Source organism: Oenanthe melanoleuca, chromosome 3 (genome assembly GCF_029582105.1).
Source record: "Oenanthe melanoleuca isolate GR-GAL-2019-014 chromosome 3, OMel1.0, whole genome shotgun sequence".
NCBI lineage: Eukaryota > Metazoa > Chordata > Aves > Passeriformes > Muscicapidae > Oenanthe > Oenanthe melanoleuca.
Genome location: NC_079336.1, coordinates 2,299,339 through 2,318,558, shown reverse-complemented (window position 1 = coordinate 2,318,558; position 19,220 = coordinate 2,299,339). Strand labels below are relative to the sequence as shown.

Here is a 19,220-nt window from a genome sequence, read left to right as displayed (position 1 = left end):
GGGAATGGCAGCTCCATCACCCACGTGTAGCTGGAAATCCAGCTGCCTGTGCTGTCCCAGCTGGGTGATGTGTCCCCCTTGTAGTGCCCAGACAGGGAATGGCAGCTCCATCACCCACGTGTAGCTGGAAATCCAGCTGCCTGTGCTGTCCCAGCTGGGTGATGTGACACCTTGGAATGCCCAGACAGGGAATGGCAGCACCATCACCACGTGTAGCTGGAAATCCAGCTGCCTGTGCTGTCCCAGCTGGGTGATGTGTCACCCTTGGAGAGCCCAGACAGGGAATGGCAGCTCCATCACCCACATGTAGCTGGAAATCCAACTGCCTGTGCTGTCCCAGCTGGGTGATGTGTCCCCCTTGGAGAGCCCAGACAAGGAATGGCAGCTCCATCACCCACGTGTAACTGGAAATCCAGCTGCCTGTGCTCAGTCCCAGCTGGGTGATGTGTCACCCTTGGAGTGCCCAGACAGGGAATGGCAGCACCATCACCACGTGTAGCTGGAAATCCAGCTGCCTGTCTCAGTCCCAGCTGGGTGATGTGTCACCTTGGAGTGCCCAGACAGGGAATGGCAGCACCATCACCCACGTGTAGCTGGAAATCCAGCTGCCTGTCTCAATCCCATCTGGGTGATGTGTCACCCTTGGAGAGCCCAGACAGGGAATGGCAGCTCCATCACCACGTGTAGCTGGAAATCCAGCTGCCTGTGCTGTCCCAGCTGGGTGATGTGTCACTTTTGGAGTGCCCAGACAGGGAATGGCAGCACCATCACCACGTGTAGCTGGAAATCCAGCTGCCTGTGCTGTCCCAGCTGGGTGATGTGTCATCCTTGGAGTGCCCAGACAGGGAATGGCAGCTCCATCACCACGTGTAGCTGGAAATCCAGCTGCCTGTGCTGTCCCAGCTGGGTGATGTGTCATCCTTGGAGAGCCCAGACAGGGAATGGCAGCTCCATCACCCACGTGTCCCATTTCCACCCCTGGCAGGTGAGGTCCCTGCACTGAGACCCAGCTGAGCCACTGCCACAGGGACTGAGTGTCCTGACCCTGCTCATCCCCACTCACTCCACCCCTGAGTAAGGATTGACTCTCCTGCACCAGATTCAGAGCCTATTCCTGATTTCCTTCATTCCCTCCCTTGTGCCCTGCTGCTCCTGCAGCCCCTGCCCAGGGAGCACAAAGCCCTCTCACACAGGGGGACACATCTCTGCTGTGCTTTGGCTGCTCTGCTGTGCCCTTTGTGGGCAATCCCAGACATCAGCCCTGACTGGGACAGGAGCTCACTGCGGGTTTGGGGGTGCTGGTGGGTGAGAGCTGGACATGACCCATCCCTAAAACCCCCCAAGTCCTGGGGCAGCAGGGGAGGGGGGATTCTGTCCTTCTGCCCCTCTCAGGTGAGACCCCACCTGCAGAGCTGCTCCAGGTCTGGGATCCAACAGCAGAAGGACCTGGAGCTGCTGGAGAGTCCAGAGGAGGCACCAGAGATGCTCCAAGGGCTGGAGCCAGGCTGGGAGAGCTGGGGGTGCTCACCTGGGGAAGAGAAGGATCCAGGGGAGCTCCACTGAGGTTAAAGAGAGCTTGTAAAAAAGAATAACAACTTATTACACAGACAGATAATGACTGGACAAGCAGGAATGGTTGTAAACTAAAAGAGGAGAGGTTTAGGTTATGTGGGATGCTGGGGAGGAATTGTTCCCTGGGATGGGGGGAGGCTTCCCAGAGAAGCTGTGGGTGCCCCTGGAAGTGTCCAAGGCCAGGCTGGACAGGGCTTGGAGCAACCTGGGACAGTGGAAGGTGTCCCTGCCCATGGCAGGGGCTGGAACAAGATAATCTTTAGAGTTCCTTCCAATCCAAACCACTCCATGATTTTCTGCTCCAGTGTTCTGGCCTCAGTTTGTGTCTCCTGTTGAGCCCCTCTCCTCCAAACACACATTTGATGGCAGCTGAGCCCTCAATCCATCACTCCACAGGGAAACCCAAGTATTCAGCACACCTGGGCATGCCATGCCTGGCAATCTTGTCCAAGCACCCAGGACATGCTGCTTGTGAGGACACAAACCTGCTCTGAGGGCTCTCTCTTGGTGCTGGGGGTTGGGGTCACGAGCAGAGCAAATCCATTTGTGGCCACGAGGGAAATGCTGATTCCATCTTGGGGTTTCTGGCAGGTCCATGCCCCAAACTCCAGAGGAGGGGAGGGTAACACCCAAACCACCTGTTGGGAATGGCCTGTTCTAACTCCTGAGGCAAAACAAGGATTATCTGGGACATTCCCAGGTGACCTGGTCCAAAACTGCTCAGGAGTGTGGTTGGAAGCCAACATTTGTTTAATTTATTGCTATAGATATAAACAATGAGGATCAAAGCACAAAACAACAAGGCAGGACATTCACTGCAGAGCCCCACTGGGTGCTGATTTCTGGTGGCAGTTTTTGGGTATTATCAAGAAAAGCAGATCATATTCCCCATGACTGAAGTGTAAACCTGCTCCCCTCAAGAAACTGCTGCTCTCTTCCCTCTGGTGGCAGTTTTTGTGGCAGTGGAAACATGGACCCATTTTTCGTGCAATTTTAGGGGTTTTTGGGCCATTTTAAGTCACATTTCCTCCAGATATTTTGCCCATCCATTTTCCCAGTTTTTTTCCTCAGAAATCCCTGGTTTGGGGACCATTTTATTGTAATTTTAGGACTTTTTGGGACCATTTGTCATATGATTTTTGGGGATTTTTGCGTTTCTCTGTGCGAATTTTGAGGGATTTTACTGCTTAATTTTTCCTGGATTTTTCCTGATGTTTTTCCCAATAATTCCTGGAATATTGACCCCTCCATGCCCTTGGCTCCCCAGATCAGGAGCAGTGAGATTCCTGCATTTTTCCACTTTTCTTGGGCACAAACTTCGGGCAAATTCTTTTGCAATGGGATCTTTGAGGCTGGGACGTGGAGGAAAAGGGAGAAAAGAGAAGCAGGATATAGGGATGAGGCTGAAGAGACAGTGGGAGAAGCTGAGAAGGAACCTGAGGGAACAGAGAAAAAGCCAAGAACTCCTTAAGGGTAAGAGGGGAAAGAAATAAATGCTAAGGGAAAGAAAGAAATAAATGCTAAGGGAAGAATTCCAAGGGATTTCAACCTGCACCAGGACCAGAGCAGAGCAGAAATCCTGGAAAAACCATCTTTCACCTATGAGGGTGGGGAAAAACAAGTGAAGAAATTACTTTACAAGTGAAGCAATTCCTTCTCTCCTGCTGACACCCATCCCAGGACAACCTTGGGACAAAACAGGCTCCCTGCTCCCTTTCATCAATCTGCCAGATTCCAAATTTTAGCACTTCTCCTAATAGCTTTCCCTGGTTTGCTGCTAACAAGCAGCTTGTGAAGAGGACAACTGCAGCTCCTCCCACAACCTGGCTGGTTTCTGTCTGCCCCTCACCTGCCTGAGGAGGAACTCCTGACATGTCACAGCACAAGGTAGGTAGCAGCTGCCTCCACCCAGAGCAGATATTCAGTGGGAATTTCCTGGAGATTTTCCCAGTTTTTATTTCTGTAGGAAAGCTCATGGAGAGGGTCAGCATGGCCACACCCAAACTGCATGCTGGGGCTGGAAACAGAGGAGTCAGGACAAAGAAATGGGTTAAAAAGGAGCAAGAAATGGGTGGGAAAGGAGTGTGGGGTGAGACAGCAGAGCAGATTTCTCCTGGTAGGATAAACTGGGGGGTTCTGTGGGTGGGAGCTGAGCATTCCCAAGTGGAGGTGAAGAATGTTGGATATGATTCAGCAGGGCTGGTGTGGGTGGCACTGTCCTGCCCTGGGGCAGCAGCCACTTCCTGAGTGCCACCAGTGAAGGGGACACTCCTCCAGGGTTTGTTAGGGAATAGATTAAATAGATTAAATTGTTTTTTCCAATTCTCTACTTACAGCACCTCTGTGTGCATGTGCATCTTACCTGTTTGTGAATCTCTCTCTCTCCCTAGAACAAGCCAGGACCTGAGTGCTGCAGCAAAGTGATTTCCTTCCCAAGCTGAGCACTTTCCCAAGTGCTCCAGAAAACCTTGAACAAATAATGGTATTTGTAAGCACTGGTGGTGCTGCTGCTTCCTTTAGCTGTGGATTTGGAGGTGTCTGTGGGATAAGTGTGCCACGATAAATTCCCTGCCTCCTTGACTCCACAATGGGTGAGCAAAGGAAAGCTCCAGCTCAGCTCCTACTTTACAGAATTCCATCCCAAATTCCCATCCAGCCCTGCCCTCTGGCAGTGGGAAGCCATTCCCTGTGTCCTGTCCCTCCATCCTTTCTCCCAAGTCCCTCTCCAGGTTCCTGGAGCCCCTTTAGGCACTGGAAACTCTGAGCTCTCTTTGAAGGTTTCTCTTCTCCATTATGAACAGCTCCAACTGTCTCAGCATCATTCCTTGGTGCTTGTTCTGCCATGGGCTCCATGAGGGAATCCTGTTCTTCCAAGGTGTGGGGAAGGCAAGGGCAGGGACATGGGCTGGCAATGTCCCCAGACCTGGCACCCCCCAGTCTCTGTCAACGGGGAGCTCACAGGGCAAAGTGTAGATGAGAGAAAAGAAAACCAACGTGTAATTAAAGAGCTAATGAGCCCATCTTGCCTATTTTTAGTGCTCTTTTATTTTCCAGTGGTTGCTCAAACAGCCCTGAAATGACAGTACTGGGTCAGCCTTGAAAGTGCAGCTCCACTTTGAAAAGTGAGCAATGTCCTTGTGGGTTTCCCTCTTTATTTCTGTTCAAAAGCCCTAAATCTAATTTGCTGTGTTTACAAAGCTGAGCCCTGCTGGGACTGCAGGTTCTGAAATCTTCAGAAGGAACCTCCATCCTGCCACAAGAACATCCCAGACAGCCAGGGCTGAAGAATGCAATGAATACAGCTGGAAATGGGCTGCATTCAAACAGTTTAAAACCCACTGCAGCTCTATTTGCTTTCTTCACTGCTGACCTCTGTTTGCTGCTGCTGGATCCTGACAAGTCTTCAGCACATAATTCCTTATGAATAATATATCAAACATGCTCTGCTGGGCCTGGCATTTCCTCCTCCTTGTGGAAAGCAATGAATTTTCCTTGCAACCATTTGCAAATCCAAAAAAAAAAAAAAAAAAAGAAGAAAGATATCTGGGGCAGGGATGTTTTGTTTAATTGTACTAATTTATTTTTTTAGTTTTTGTGGATCCTGTTGAAGTGAGCCATTAGTGTTGCTTTTGTGTTGCTCAATATCTCTTTTTGTGCTTCCTGACCAGAGGAGTGATTCCTGTATCTACAAAAGTGCCATTTTCTTCTTATCTCACCTGTGTGGTAAATAACACATGAACCCCTGACAACAAATGCCATGAAATGCATTGAATTTTGAAGTGCAAATGAAATTTGCTGCCCAGTTGCTTCCTATAAAAAGAACACAACAATAGTGGAAGGGGATTAATTTTGAAATCTGAACCAGCATCTGCAGGAATGCATCTCAGTTTGAGCAAAAGCAAGTGAGTGTTTCATGGGATTAAATGGGACACTTTATTTGGCAGAGTGAGCTGCACTTTACAGAGGAGCAATTAGCTCAGGGTTGGTTTTGTGGTTAAGTCACTGCATCAGGCCTGGGGGAAGATGCCTTCTCAGAGGCTTCCTGAATTAACTCATAAAGTGATAAAATCTGGAGAGCTGGAGCAGCTGGAGGAGCCTTTGGGCTACATCCCTTCCCTGTTCTGTGGTCAGACAACCCATCCATGACAACTGTGACCTTCCAAAAGGAATCCAGCACCCCTCAGCCATTCCCAGGTGTTCTGTACCTGCCTGCTCTCCAACATGCTCAGTGATGTTGATTCCTGCTTTTCCAGGGGACAGTGCACAAGGAAACCATCCATCCCTAGCAGCACTGCTGGAGTTCCTGTGTGCTTTTCATTTCTGGAACAAAGGATCCCAGTTCATCTAAGATATTCCTCAGACCATCTTATTCAATCATCTGTTTGTGTCCCTTCCTCTCCTGCCTGCTCCATACCTGGTTCATCCCTGATTTCCTGAAGTGCAGTGGTCAGATATGGGCACATTGTTACAGCTCTGGCTTTTCCATCTCTGAGACTGGGAGCAAATATCCTCTTCCATCAGCAATGGGTCCAGAATGAAATTTGAACAGGTTTTTAACTAAAGGTTCTCATTTAATTTGTTATTTTCCAGCTTTACTCCTTCCTCCTTTTTTACTTCCCCCCATTGTTGGTGCCTCTTGGTCATTCCCACTTTCCCAACTTGGCTGGTGCTCAGATGAAAAGTTTTGCTCCTTTTGGCCCTCAGTCACCAAAACCAGCATCATGGTCAGAGACAAAATTGGGTTGGTTTGTGGAGGATTGTCCCAGTGAATTATTCAGGTGTTTTTTCATCACTCTGTTGCCCCCCAGTGCACAAATATTGAACCATTTGTGGAAGAACTTCTCCATGGTTTTCCCAGGGACTGGGGGTAAAGTGACTCCTCTGTGATTCCCTGAACTCCACAACCCTTCCTCCAGTATGATCATTACTGATTCAAAGGCTGTTACATGACAGTTCTCAAAATTTCCAGGCTGAGCTTTCCCTGAGTTCCAAACCTCCAAGCACATACATCAATTTTCTTCCTACTCCCAACCCCTCACCATTGAATTCAGTCCAGATTTCACAAAAAACTGGAAACAAGAAACCTGCAAAGCCTTCAGTCTCCTGTCAATGCTTCTTACGGATTTTTCACCTTCTCACCTACATTAAGGTGAGACTAAGGCCAGGCTGGATGGGTTTGGAGCAACCTGGGATAGTGGAATGTGTCCCTGCCCATGGCAGGGGGTGGAATGAGATGAGCTTTAAGATCCTTTCCAATCCAAACCACTCCATGTTTCCATAAAGCCCAGGCTGATGAAATAACAAGAGCAATAATCAGAATACAAACACACTGCACTCATGGAATAAAAACCATCAGAATTCCTCCCTGCTGCCTCTTGCATCCTCCAGCATTCCCAGCCGAGCTGTGTGCTGGCAGCACCTCCAGGAACATCCCCCCTCTCCCTGAGCCTGTTCGTGCTCTCAGTGCCCCAGTAGCTGTTCTTTGACCCCCTCATCTCCTGGCTCTGGGCTCTCATTGTGACATCCTTGGCTCCACGGGTCACACCTTGTTAATCTCTTGCTCCCTGCCTGGCACTTGATGGGTGGCTTCTCCCACCTCTAATCCGTGTGCTCCCTCCAATCAGTGTCCCAAATCAAAGCTGTCTGGTCTTTTTAAGGTCTCCAGGCAGTCCTTGTCCCTAGTGCTTCCATCACACCTCTCCCAGGACTCCCTCAATAAGCATTCCTAGCCTGGCCTCAGGCCATTTGTCACACAGCAGAGGCTGATTTGTCTCACAGAGGACTTGTTGCACAGCCAGGATTCACATCCTATTTCTTTCCTTGATTTCCTCCTCCTTTATCCCCCCACTTTTTTTTTTTCCTGGCTGCCTCTCCCTCCTCACATCTTCCTGGTTTATGGGGCATTCTGCAGAGCTGCTCTTTAGCTGGGAAATGTAATTCTCTCCTTCCAAGGGTCTCCTCCAGGTGGAAAAGGGTCAGCAAGGTGAGGATCAGGCTCAGATGTGCTTCCAACTCTCCTCCACTTTCCTGCTGTTCCCATTCCCAGCTGCTGGCTCTGTTCATCCCAGCTGGATCTTTCCCTATGAGCCCAGACTGGCAGTGGCACCAAAGGAACTCCCCAAAGCCTGAAGGGACGTGCTGGGAGGAAAATTCCCAGCTCAGACTCTGAGCTCTGGGTGATCCTTGCAGGGCTGGCTCCCAGGAAACTCCTCTTTCCAAGGAAGACCCCTGGGAGGAATCACTGGAGAACTCCAAATGGAATGCCCACCGGGCATCTTTATCCCTTTATTTTCCAGAGTAGAGCTACATCTCAACCCCCCCAAGCACACTGAAAACAGGATTTTAGGCTATTTTCTCACAGGGCTGGAATCACCCATAGCAGAAAATACATATTCAAATATCCACATATTTTCTTTTCCTGTGACACCAGCTTTTAGTCAGGAATGTAAGTGGGAAACACACATTGCCCCTGGATGGAACCTTTTCTCTGCCTAATTTCACTGCCTCCATGCATATTGGTGGACTTAATTGTTTTATAAACTCCTAATTTGCAAGAACTGCGTCGGATAATTTGGACCTTGACCTCAAGCTACCCGTTAAGCAAATATTAAATAATAATTAAATCAAGTATGACCTCCTTTGTGTTTTGAGTTGTGATTCTGTGCCAGACAGAGTCAGAGCTCTGGAGGCAGAAGTGCTCTGATGCAGACGAATATTAAGTTTCAAAACCAAACAAGAGAAAAATCTCAACCTCAAGGCATCCTTTAACAGAAATTACTTCACATTTTCCACCTCCAGTGATGTCTTTATACCACAGCAAAGCTGCTCCAAACGTGGGGAATGCTGCTCCCTATTGGAGCAATCAAACACAGCACTCAGGTCTCAGCCAGGAGACTTCACCCTCTCCAAATTAAAACCCGAGCAAAATTCAGCTGGTGAGAAATGGATCACACAAATGACCATCCAAACACCCCTGTCCTGGTTTGAAGGACAGGTGTCTGCCAATAAAGGCAGAAGCTTCTCTTTGAAATAGAGAGTGTAAACCCCCTCCCTCCAAATTATTATTATAATTTTGAAATGAAGGGGCTCTCAGGCAAAAATATGGGAATTAGGAATTACAGTTCTTTACTAGGAAAATTAAAATAGAAATGCAGTATTACACAGAACAATCCCAAACCCTGCCAGAGTCAGAATCCAAGCTGACACCCGTCAGTCAGTCAGGGTGTTGGCACAGTCCCATTCAATGGTGGCTGCATCCTCCTGCAGGGGCAGATGTGGCTCAGCTGGAGCAGTGCTCCTGGAGAAGGTGCAGTTTCCTCTGAAGCTCCAGGGATGATGTGCAAAGGTCCAGTTTTCCTCTGGAATCCAGTGGAAAAGGCTGCTCTGCTGTTCCAAATCTCAGTTTTTCTCTGGGTAGGAAAGGCTTGGCTCCTCCCCTGGCTGGAGCATCTCCCAGTGGGATGATGGAATTTTATCAGTCATGCCCTGGGACTCACTGGCCATGAACAGGAGATATCTCCTGGAGGGAGGATGGGCTGTGGGAAAGATAAAGATGATTGCCCAGCTGGTTTAAAGATGGCCCATGAGCAGATAATGTGTGCCAGGAGATCAGGGTCACTGCCCCAGCTGGTTTAACAGATGGGGACAGAATTCACATTGCTGGTACATCCTGTACTGCAACCCAAGACAACTGGACACATAGGTGACAGTACAATTTTATTGATGTAAAAGAGATCTTAGAGGTATAATTCATGGAAATGGCTGCTACTGCCAGGAAGGGCACTTGGATCAGGGAATACAGGTACAAGGATAAGGGAGGGATAAATTATTTTATTCCAGAGCCAGATGACAGCAAAAAGTGGTCACTACAAAGAATGGATGGTGGAAGGGAAGGAGAAGACTTCCTACAACTCCCTGAAAGGGGGAAGAAATGGTCTTGAGCTGTGCCAGAGGAGGTTTAGATTGGATATGAGAGGAAAATTCTTCATTGAAAGGATGCTCAGACATTGGAACAGGCTGCCCAGGGCAGTGCTGGAGTCCCCATCCCTGGAGAGATTTAAAACCCACGTGGATGTGGCACCTGGGGACATGGGGCAGTGGTGGCCCTGGCAGTGCTGGGGGCATGGTTGGGTTTGGAAGGTTTTCCCAACCTGAGTGATTCTATGAGGATGCTGGTGAGTGACCTGTGAGCATGGAAAGTAGATGAGGTGACACAGAGGTGGGAAAGGGCTGGAGCACCAGGAGAGGCTGAGGGAGCTGGAAAGGGGCTCAGCTGGAGAAAAGGAGGCTCAGGGGGAACCTTGTGGCTCTGCACAACTCCCTGACAGGAGGGGACAGCCAGGGGGGTCAGGGACTGCTCCAGGGAACAGGGACAGGAGGAGAGGGAACAGCCACAAGTTGCACCAGGGGAGGGTCAGGATGGACATGAAGAAGAATTTCTCCATGAAAGGGTGCTCAGGGATTGGCAGGGGCTGCCCAGGGAGGTTTGGAGTGCCCATCCCTGGAGGTGTCCAAGGAATGGCTGGATGTGGCACTCAGACCTCTGGGCTGGGGACAAGGTGGGGATGGGTCACAGGATGGACTCAGTGATCTTGGAGATCTTTTCCAACCTGAATAATTCCATGACTCTGTGATCCTGTGTGACTCTATGAAAACAGAAAGAATGATCTTTATGGTTGATTCTGATCTCCAAGGATTTTCTCCTGGAGAAAAGTGTTAAGTGAAACTTTTGAACACGGTGAAGATCTGGACAGTATTTATTTGTTTTCACATCAGTCCAGCTTGATGAATATGACCTGAAAGTGCAGAGAACTGGCAATAAAGCCTGAGGAGAACAAACCCTGTGAGGATTCCTGGCAGTGGGACATGTATAGTATATAAAGTATAAAAGGACCAGTTCAATACCCTCATTTAAAGGAGGAAGTGGGGCAGCCAGTTTAACAGGAGTTGAATATTAACAATTAAAAAAAATCATCAAGCTAATTATAAATTTAGAGATTTGCCAGGATCAAGCTCCATCATACTGATGTAACTTTGCTGACACGCAGGAGTCTTAGAGAGGAACAGACACAGATATGTTTGTTTGCTTTGTCTATGAAAAAAAAAAGACAAAAAACTGTCTTGCACAGTGCTCCCAAAGCAAACAGGGAATTGTGACATAAACCCAAAGGTTTATGAGGCAAAGCAGTGGGAAAAGCTGAGCCAGGGGAGCTGGAACCAGATGGGAGGATGGATGGAGGAAGAGCAGTGGGAAATCTGTCCTGACCCTCTCCTGTGAGGACAGGCTGAGGGAATTCGGTTTGTTCAGTGCATTACCTCCCAAACAATGATTTTTACCCCCAAACACACATTTCACAGAAAGTCAGGTAGGGGATATTTTATCTCCCCCCACTGTCTTCCCTCCCATGACAGCGAGATTTGGGGAAATCCAGGGATTTTTTCAATTTTGAATTTTGATTTTTTTTTAAATTCCCTGGGATTTCACCCTGCTCGTGCCCCTTATTTCCAGCGCTGCTCACCCCCTTCCCCCACCTCAGAAACAACCGAGACGCGTTTTGAGCCATTTATCAGAATTTTAGCAAATTTGCGAACTTTGTTTCCTTTTTTAAAAAAATTATTTTCACTTTGGTGGCCGCGGCGCTCGCCTGTTTTAAAACTCTATTTTTAATCAGGCGCTGCTCAGGGCGCCCTTTTTGCGCGCCGGGGATCACGAAAGCCCCGTGGGCAGAGGGAGGCCCCCAAGATGGCGATGCTGGCGGAGCGTGAGTGCCGGGCCCGGTTAAAGCCGCGGGAATGGGACGAGCCGCTGTGCCGGGGGAGTTAAGGAAAGGGGGATGTGGGAGATGAGAGATGTGGTGTGAGGGGTTCCTCTGTCCGGGAAATGGGGTTCTCTATAAATGAGAAACAAAGCTCTCGGTATTCTGCAAAATTTCGGTTGGTTTATTTTCTATAGGCAGAGCAAGCGTGAGGGGTCACCACCCACTCCTTCCCCCACCGAACTTGGTTTGCAGCTCCCTTTTTATAGCATGATTTCCTTGTGGTAATCAGTAATTGTTATTGTGGTGTTGTAGTAATTCTGCGAGGTAAGCAGTGATGGTCGAAGAAACTTCCAAATTTCTGTGGGACAGCTCTTGGGACAATTGGTCCTGGAACCATCTGGTCTTGGGAGATAAAAACAGGAGAAGTGGGAAGTCTGATCTTTAGCAGATAATTTGTGATTGATCACACAAAAGCAGGAAATCTGATTCTGCAAAAAAACCTTTCAGACTATGGAAAACCTTTTTTTTTTTTTTTTATTTTACAAATTGGTATACACAATATTCATAACGGGGATTTAAACAGAGTAGGTTTAATCATATATTTCCCTTTATCTAGGTCCATGCTCTTTTCTTATTTTGAGTATTTTGGTTTATACAAACTCCCAAAATTCTGTGATGAACACGAATCATTTATCAATTATCACAAGGAGAAGGGGAAGGGTTGGGAGAGCCCAGGATGGTCGGGAAAAGGGTTCAGGGGCTCCTGGTGATGAAGAACTGGGGAGATGGGGGATGGAAAGGCAGGAATGGGGGTCCAGAGGGTCCCTGTGTCTAAGAAAATGGGGGGGCTGGGAGCTGGGAGAGCCAGGCTGGGCCAGAAAAAGGGGCTCAGGGGGTCTCTGGTGTTGAAGAATGAGGGGGTTCGGGTCTGGGAAAGGCAGGAATGGGGGTGTGGGGGATCCTAGGGGCAAGGAAAACCTGGGCTGGGGCAGAGAAGGAGCTTCAGGGGTCCCTGGGGGTGAAAAAACAGAGGATCTGGGGTCTGGGGAAGGCAGGAATGGGGGTGTGGGGGATCCCAGGGGCAAGGAAAAGGGGGGCTGAGAGCTGAGAGACTTGCCTGAGGTAGAGAAGGGGCTTCAGGAGTCCCTGGGGGTGAAAAATCCATGATTTGGGGTCTGGGGAAGGCAGGAATGGGGGTGTGGGGGATCCTAGGGGCAAGGAAAATGGGTTGGGAAACCTGGGCTGAGGCAGAGAAGGGACTTAAGGGGTCCCTGGGTGGGGAAAACGGGGAATTTGGGGTGTGGGGTATCCTAGGGTCAAAGAAAAGGGGTTGGGAAACCTGGGCTGGGGCAGAGAAAGAGCTTCAGGGGTCCCTGGGGGTGAAAAACTGAGGATCTGGGGTCTGGGAAAGGCAGGAAGGGGCATCCAGAGGGTGCCAGGGTTAAGGCAGAGGTGGGGGCTGGAGGCTGGGATGGCTGGAAGGGTTCCAGGGGGTGTTGGTGCAGATTAAGGGGGTGCAGGGGGTTCTGTGTGGGGTCTGTCCTGTCCCAGGCAGGGCAGGAGCAGCAGGAATGTCCCTTGGACACTTTTAGGGACAGTTTGTCCTGTCAGTGGCTCGGGGCTATCTCTGTGTGTTTGAGGGGAGCTCAGAAAAAAGGTTCTGTCCCAGAGGGTGTTTGGACACTGGAACAGCTCCCCAGGGAATGGTGACATTCCCAAAGCTGCCAGAGCTCCAGGAGTGTTTGGACAATGCTCTCAGGGATGCACAGGGTGGGGTTTTGGGGTGTTTGTGGGTCCCTGCTCAGGATATTCCATGATTCTGTCAATTTTGTTTCAATTTCCCTGATACTAGAAACAAAGCTTCACTTTTGCCTCTGAGGTAATTGAGAACTTGGGCTCCTCATTTCTGGCAGGACACCCTTTAACCAAGAGCTCTGGTGAATTTCTGTGCTGGGCTGCTGGAAATATAAATAAAAATTACAAATCTGGACAATACAAATAACAAATATGGTTTACAGTGGGAAATAAAGATGTGATTTGAGGAAAACAAATCTGCATTTGCCATTTGCACATGGAATTTTTTAGGTGTTTTCAGTGTAAACTTTGGTGTCATTTTTTCAGAATTTGTTCATTATTTTAATTGGAGATATCAATGATAAGGGACCTTAAATCTCATCCAGTTCCACCCCTTGCCATGGGCAGGGACACCTTCCACTGTCCCAGGTTGCTCCAAGTCCCATCCAGCCTGGCCTTGGACATTCCAGGGATCCAGGGGCAGCCACAGCTTCTCTGGGCACCCTGTGCCAGGGTCTCACCACCCTCACAGCCAAAAATTCCTTCCCAATATCCCATCCATCCCTGCCCTCTGTGTTTTGTCTATTCCCTGTGTCTGTCCCTCCATCCCTTGTCCCCAGTCCCTCTCCAGCTCTCCTGGAGCCCCTTCAGGCTCTGCAAGGGGCTCTGAGCTCTCCCTGGATCCTTCTCTTCTCCAGGTGAGCACCCCCAGCTCTCCCAGCCTGGATTGAAAATGAGGATTTTCTCCACTGGGTGGTGCTGCTCTCTCAGAGTTCTGTCACCATCTGTGGCATCATTTTTGAAGCAGCCCAGAAAAGTTGGTGTTAAATTAGAAGTTGAATCTTGTACCTTGTTTCCTCTCCCACTCTAAAGACAATCTAATCAATTATTGACTAATTAGTGGATTTTGTTGTTTGTGTGGAAAGGGAAGGTGATTTTATGTTTTCTGTAAATGGCATGGAGCTGTTGCTGGGTTTCTTGAATACTTCTCTGAAGATGAAAGAAAGTTTTTTTTGGTTTTTATCCTGCATCTAATTCACCCTATTTAAAAATCAGAGTATGTTAACCTGGCAGAAATGTGAGGATTAATCCCAAGGTGTAGCTAAGAAGTTTGCAATACTTAGATTGAAAGTGTTGGGAAAGGGAAGGTCTCTAAATTTCAAGAAATATTTGTGTCAGGTGCCCTTGTGCTTTGTGACCAACAACCTCCTAGGAAACAAAACATCTCAGGGGCTTCTCCACAGGGAGAGATATTCAGAAAAAAACATTTTGTGATGGAAAAGTTGTGATTAAAAAGAAAGGCAGCTGCTCAGCTGGGGAGCAGATCTGTTGGAATCCTTGCACCAGAATGACTGAGGCTGGAAAAGATCTCCAAGACCATCAAGTCCAAACATCCCCCAGGATTGCCAAAGCCACCTCTGAGCCATGTCCCCAAGTGCCACATCCACAGGGCTTTGAAATCCCTCCAGGGATGGAGACTCCTCCACTGCCCTGGGAAATCCCTTCCAATGCCTGACCACCTTTTCCATGAAGAATTTATTCCCTCATGTCCAATCTAAACCTCACCTGGCACAGCCTGCGGCCATTCCCTCTCCTCCTGTCCCTGTTCCCTGGAGCAGTCCCTGACCCCCTGTCTGTCCCCTCCTGTCAGGGAGTTGTGCAGAGCCACAAGGTTCCCCTGAGCCTCCTTTTCTCCATGGGGCAGCAGGGAATCCCAGTTTGTTTGGAAGTTTAAAATCACAGACCACAGTGCTGCTTCCCCATCTTTTGTTGGCAGCACAGACAGGGCTTGGAGGAGTTGCTGCTCTCAAAGTTTCTGGTGGGAATAATCACAGAATCCCAGATGGTTTGGGGTGGAAGGAACCTCACAGCTCATCCCATTCCACTGTCCCAGGCTGCTCCAAGCCTCATCCATCCTGGCCCTGGACACTTCCAGGGATCCAGGACAGCCATAACCTCTGAGGTTAATAAGTTGTTTCCTGTAGAGAAGTGAACCAGGCAAAGATTGGATTCCCCTCACAGCCCTTGGGCCTTGAACCCACTGTAAAAACTCTTCAGGGACTGTTTGGAGCTTCAAAGTTTCGGAAGTGTTTTTAAAAAAAAGCCCCCACCTTGAATTCTGACAGTCATAGTTCCTTAAAAATGAAGCAAAGAATAAGTCAAACATCTCTGTAATATTCAGTCCCTCTGGCCCAAATCCCAAATCTTGTCTTTTAGGGAAGAATGACTTCCTGATTACATTGAAAACACCTCGTTGGATTTGGCTTCTCCCTGCCTTTGTGTGGCCTTGGGTCATTTTTGATCCAGCATTTCCCATGGTGTTTAATGAAGTTTGTGATCTTCCTGTCTCCCATTCTTTGTTTGTCTTGTTTATTTAGGTTCTCTTCCTGCCTGGGCTTGGGTGCACGCTTCATGTGAATGGTTAACTGGGCTGGCTGCTCTTCCTTGGTTTCAAGGAAGCTGCTCCTGGTGGGAAAGGCAACATGTGGCACTGGGAATCTGTAATTTCTTTAGGAATTCACACAGGACAAAAGACTCTTGATTCTCCTTTTCATCTCTTAATTTCTGCAATAATTTCTGGCAGCTTTCCAGTTTCCCCATAAACCGTTTTTGAGAAATCCAAAATCTGAAATCCCACAGGTTTGTGTTCTGTCATTCTTCTTCTCTGTTCACTTACACTGGAGTTTTGATTTGGCTTCTGTTAGGCAGGCAAATATTAAAATTTCTGGGTTCTAGTTAAAGGGAAGCTTGGAGAATTGATTTTGTCCAGCACTGGGAAAGCAGCATCATAATCTCTTCCCCTGAAGATTCCATGTTGAAGCCAGATGTAAAACAAAATTGGAATAAATGTGGAATTTACACCTAAATGATGATCCTTAAAGCCTTCCCTGAGCTGCAGCCCATCCCGAGGGACAGCAATCCTACTTTGGCATCTTCCCATTAATAATTAATATTTTCACTGGGCTTTTATTATTGTTGGGTTGTTGTGAACTCCAAAATATGTTCAGTCTGGCATAAGTTCTGGAGTGGGTATTTTTTTTTTTTGCAATGAAGAGCTTTGTTTGAACTGATTCAATCCCAAGAAGTCTGTGGGAATGCCAACAGAAGCTGTTTGAATTTTCCCTTCCTGCTGCAGCCAGGAGAAAGCAGAAGTGGTCAGTGGATCCCCGAAACAGCGCCTGGAGCAACGATGACTCCAAATTTGGCCAGAAGATGCTGGAAAAGATGGGCTGGTCCAAAGGAAAGGTAGGAGCTGAAGAAGAATTGTGTAGCTAAAAGAGTCTAAAGCTGCCAGGGGATTCTGATTTATTCTCTTAAGTGCACAGAGAATTTGAGCTGTGATAGATTTCTGCACTTTGTTGCAAAGTCTTGCTTGTGCCTCTCCTGCTTTCCAGCTTCTCTCCATTCTTTGACAATCTGAATTCCCAAGTGAAAGCAGGAGTTGGGACATTAAATCAGGTTAAAGATTTAAGCTGCCTTTAAACTCTCAATTCTTTTCATGCTTTTGCTACTCTTTAAAGCAACTCCAGGACTTGCTTTAGTCTTTCACCTGGTTTTGAGATTTTTTTTCTGATCTGTTCCTTGAACCCCCAAAATGCTGTGAGCTGTGTCCCTTCCCAGCTCCAGGCAGGACCTGTGGGTGAGGGGACTGGTTCCTGGCACTGATAAAAACCTCCAGGTCAGCACAGACAGCTGCAAACTGCAGGTTTAATTCCACAGAGGTGCCTCAGCAAAGCTGAGATTAGGGGTTGCACATCAGGGTGTTTAGTGATAAAAATCCCCACAAAACCACCACTACCTTCAATTAGTCTTCTAGATTTCATTTTCCAGACTTTCCTTAAGAGGCATAAAATTAGGATCTTTCTCAATTCTCTAAATGCATTAAAACCTATTTTATATTTAAACTGTTGCCTCAGTTGTCTCCCAAGTTTCCCACTCGAGATACTGGATCTCCCTTGCCAACAGTTGTACAGGAAGGATTTATGTCTCCATTCCATTACAATGGAACTTTCTCTTGATCAAATTAAGGGGCCAAAGCCCATCTGGGCAGTGAAATTAGGCTGCTTAACACCAGTCCTGTAATTGGTTGTAGTGGAATTGGGTCAGTGTGGCCAAGTGTCCTGCTTGCTTCCCTGCTTTTTGGGAGGCAGAAGTTTCAAGGCAAATTTTCCACCCCATTGACCAAATAAATTCTTCTTTGTTTGTAATGACAACACCCTTTTCCAAATAGGCTTCATCCCTTCAAATATTCAGTATCCCAAGATGTGCCTGCAGCACCACATAAATGTTTATTAATTCTAACACTTTTGACTGATGATTTATGATAGATGAGGCAAGTAAATACAAAGTTTTAAACCCAAAGCTTTGCCTTTTAATTTTTGAGCCTTGACCATAGAGTTGAGAAGGATAACCCTGGACCTGAATATCAAACAACCCTAAAATTGTTTGCTCCAATATTTTCATCCACTTATGAAGTGGAAGGAGTTGTGAATGTCCTGCTGGCTCCTGTCTGCTTCTCCCCTGTCCTTCCCTGTTCTCCTCCCATATAAATTTGTTCTAGATTGTGTTCCACGTGGATCTGCCTTATTCCCATTACCCTTCCCAATGACAGAGGCATTTTTGGTTCTTCTTGTGTAGTGTCTTGTTTGGAAGCTGTAAACACTTTGAGCTTGCTTAGGAATGTCAGGTGGCTTCCTGATTAATCACCCAACTACTTAATGTTGTTGCTATTTTAGTGTTTATAATGCTTTGCTGGAGGCTTAAGTAGTGAATTAAAAAAACTTTTTGTGTTGTGTGGTAATACCTGGGAATGAATTCAGCTACAAGCAGGCAAATTAATAGGAAGTTGTGATTTCTTGCTGTATTTCCTTGTGAACTGTCTTGCAGTCCAAAAGCTCCAATTGCTGCTGTAAAATCCTTACAGTTTTGCCTTCATATCCTCTTTAGGGTCTTGGGGCTCAGGAGCAAGGAAACCCAGAACACATCAGGGTTAAGGTGAAAAATGACACGCTGGGATTAGGAGCTGCCATCAATCATGAGGTGAGCACTAGACCCAGGGCTGGGAATGGATCCCATTTCAGCACAAGCACAACTATTTGAATGGAATATTATTGAAATTTGTTGTCACAGCTGGTGGTAGCATGTACCAAACTGGATTGTTCAGGACTTTCCAAGACAACCCTTTTAATTTCATTTCACTTTGGGGTGACTGTTGGAGCTGTGGTTGGTGTTACCACCTGTGGAGCTTCCCAGGGTCCCTCTCACCAACAAGGATTGGATATGTCCAAATAATTTACTTCTAAGAGCCTTTAATATCTATATTGTGAAACTTGTGTTAGTTCTGAAGTCTTCTGCCTTGTATTCATGTGGGTGATATTTACAGGACAACTGGATTGCTCATCAGGATGACTTCAACCAGCTTCTGGCTGAGCTGAATAACTGCCATGGACAGGGTGGAACAGGTAGGCTCATGCTTGGCTCAATCAGATGCTGGAAGCTCAGCAGAATTTCCATTCTGTGTCTTAAATAAGTTCCTGAGGCCCAGTTTGTGATACAAATAATATTTTTGGTTAGGTTGAGAACTTCTTCCCCAAAATCACTGGGAGCCAAAGGATGTGTTGCCAACCTTGACCATGGATTTGTGGATCTCAGTGGATCAGTTTTACTCTCAGGATTCAAAGAAAGGCTTTTGTTGAGGAAAGAAAACATAAAATGCTAAACCTGTTTATTTCATCCAGGATCACAATATTTGGGACACTTTCCCTGCACTGTACCTAGAGGAACATTTCTTTCTTTATAAAGCACCCAGAATCTGTCTGAAGGCTCACAACAATCACTCAGTGCTGCAATGCTTTGCCTTCCTTTGGCTGCTGAGCTGTCACACTTGGCTTCCATGCTCCAGTGGCTTCTTAAATACCTCCTTTTCCTGTCCTTGGAGAGCTGCTCATAGCTTTTGCTTCAGAGTTCTGCATTTCTGCTCTGAGTGTGTCATAAAGTGATTTTTGTAGCTCTGGTGTTGAGAACACAAGTGGGGAAACTTTCCCAAAAGAGCTATTTTTTAAGTCTTCTATTTTGGAAAAGCTTCTTACAAACTGA

The 19,220-nt window shown here is 47.5% G+C and overlaps 1 protein-coding gene across 2 annotated transcripts in view; it reads left to right on the top strand.

Moving 5' to 3' along the window:
• The first annotated feature begins 11,297 nt into the window (after positions 1–11,297).
• Positions 11,298–19,220, top strand: part of PINX1 (PIN2 (TERF1) interacting telomerase inhibitor 1) — a 59,424-nt gene continuing 51,501 nt past the window's right edge. Inside the window, exons 1-4 of one of the 2 annotated variants that reach the window (XM_056488135.1) lie at positions 11,298–11,333; positions 16,261–16,370; positions 18,072–18,164; positions 18,508–18,586. In XM_056488135.1, the coding sequence (XP_056344110.1) occupies positions 11,315–11,333; positions 16,261–16,370; positions 18,072–18,164; positions 18,508–18,586 (301 nt within the window). In that variant the 5' untranslated portion in view covers positions 11,298–11,314. The remainder of the gene's footprint in view (positions 11,334–16,260; positions 16,371–18,071; positions 18,165–18,507; positions 18,587–19,220) is intronic. The other variant, XM_056488136.1, reaches the window with a different exon arrangement.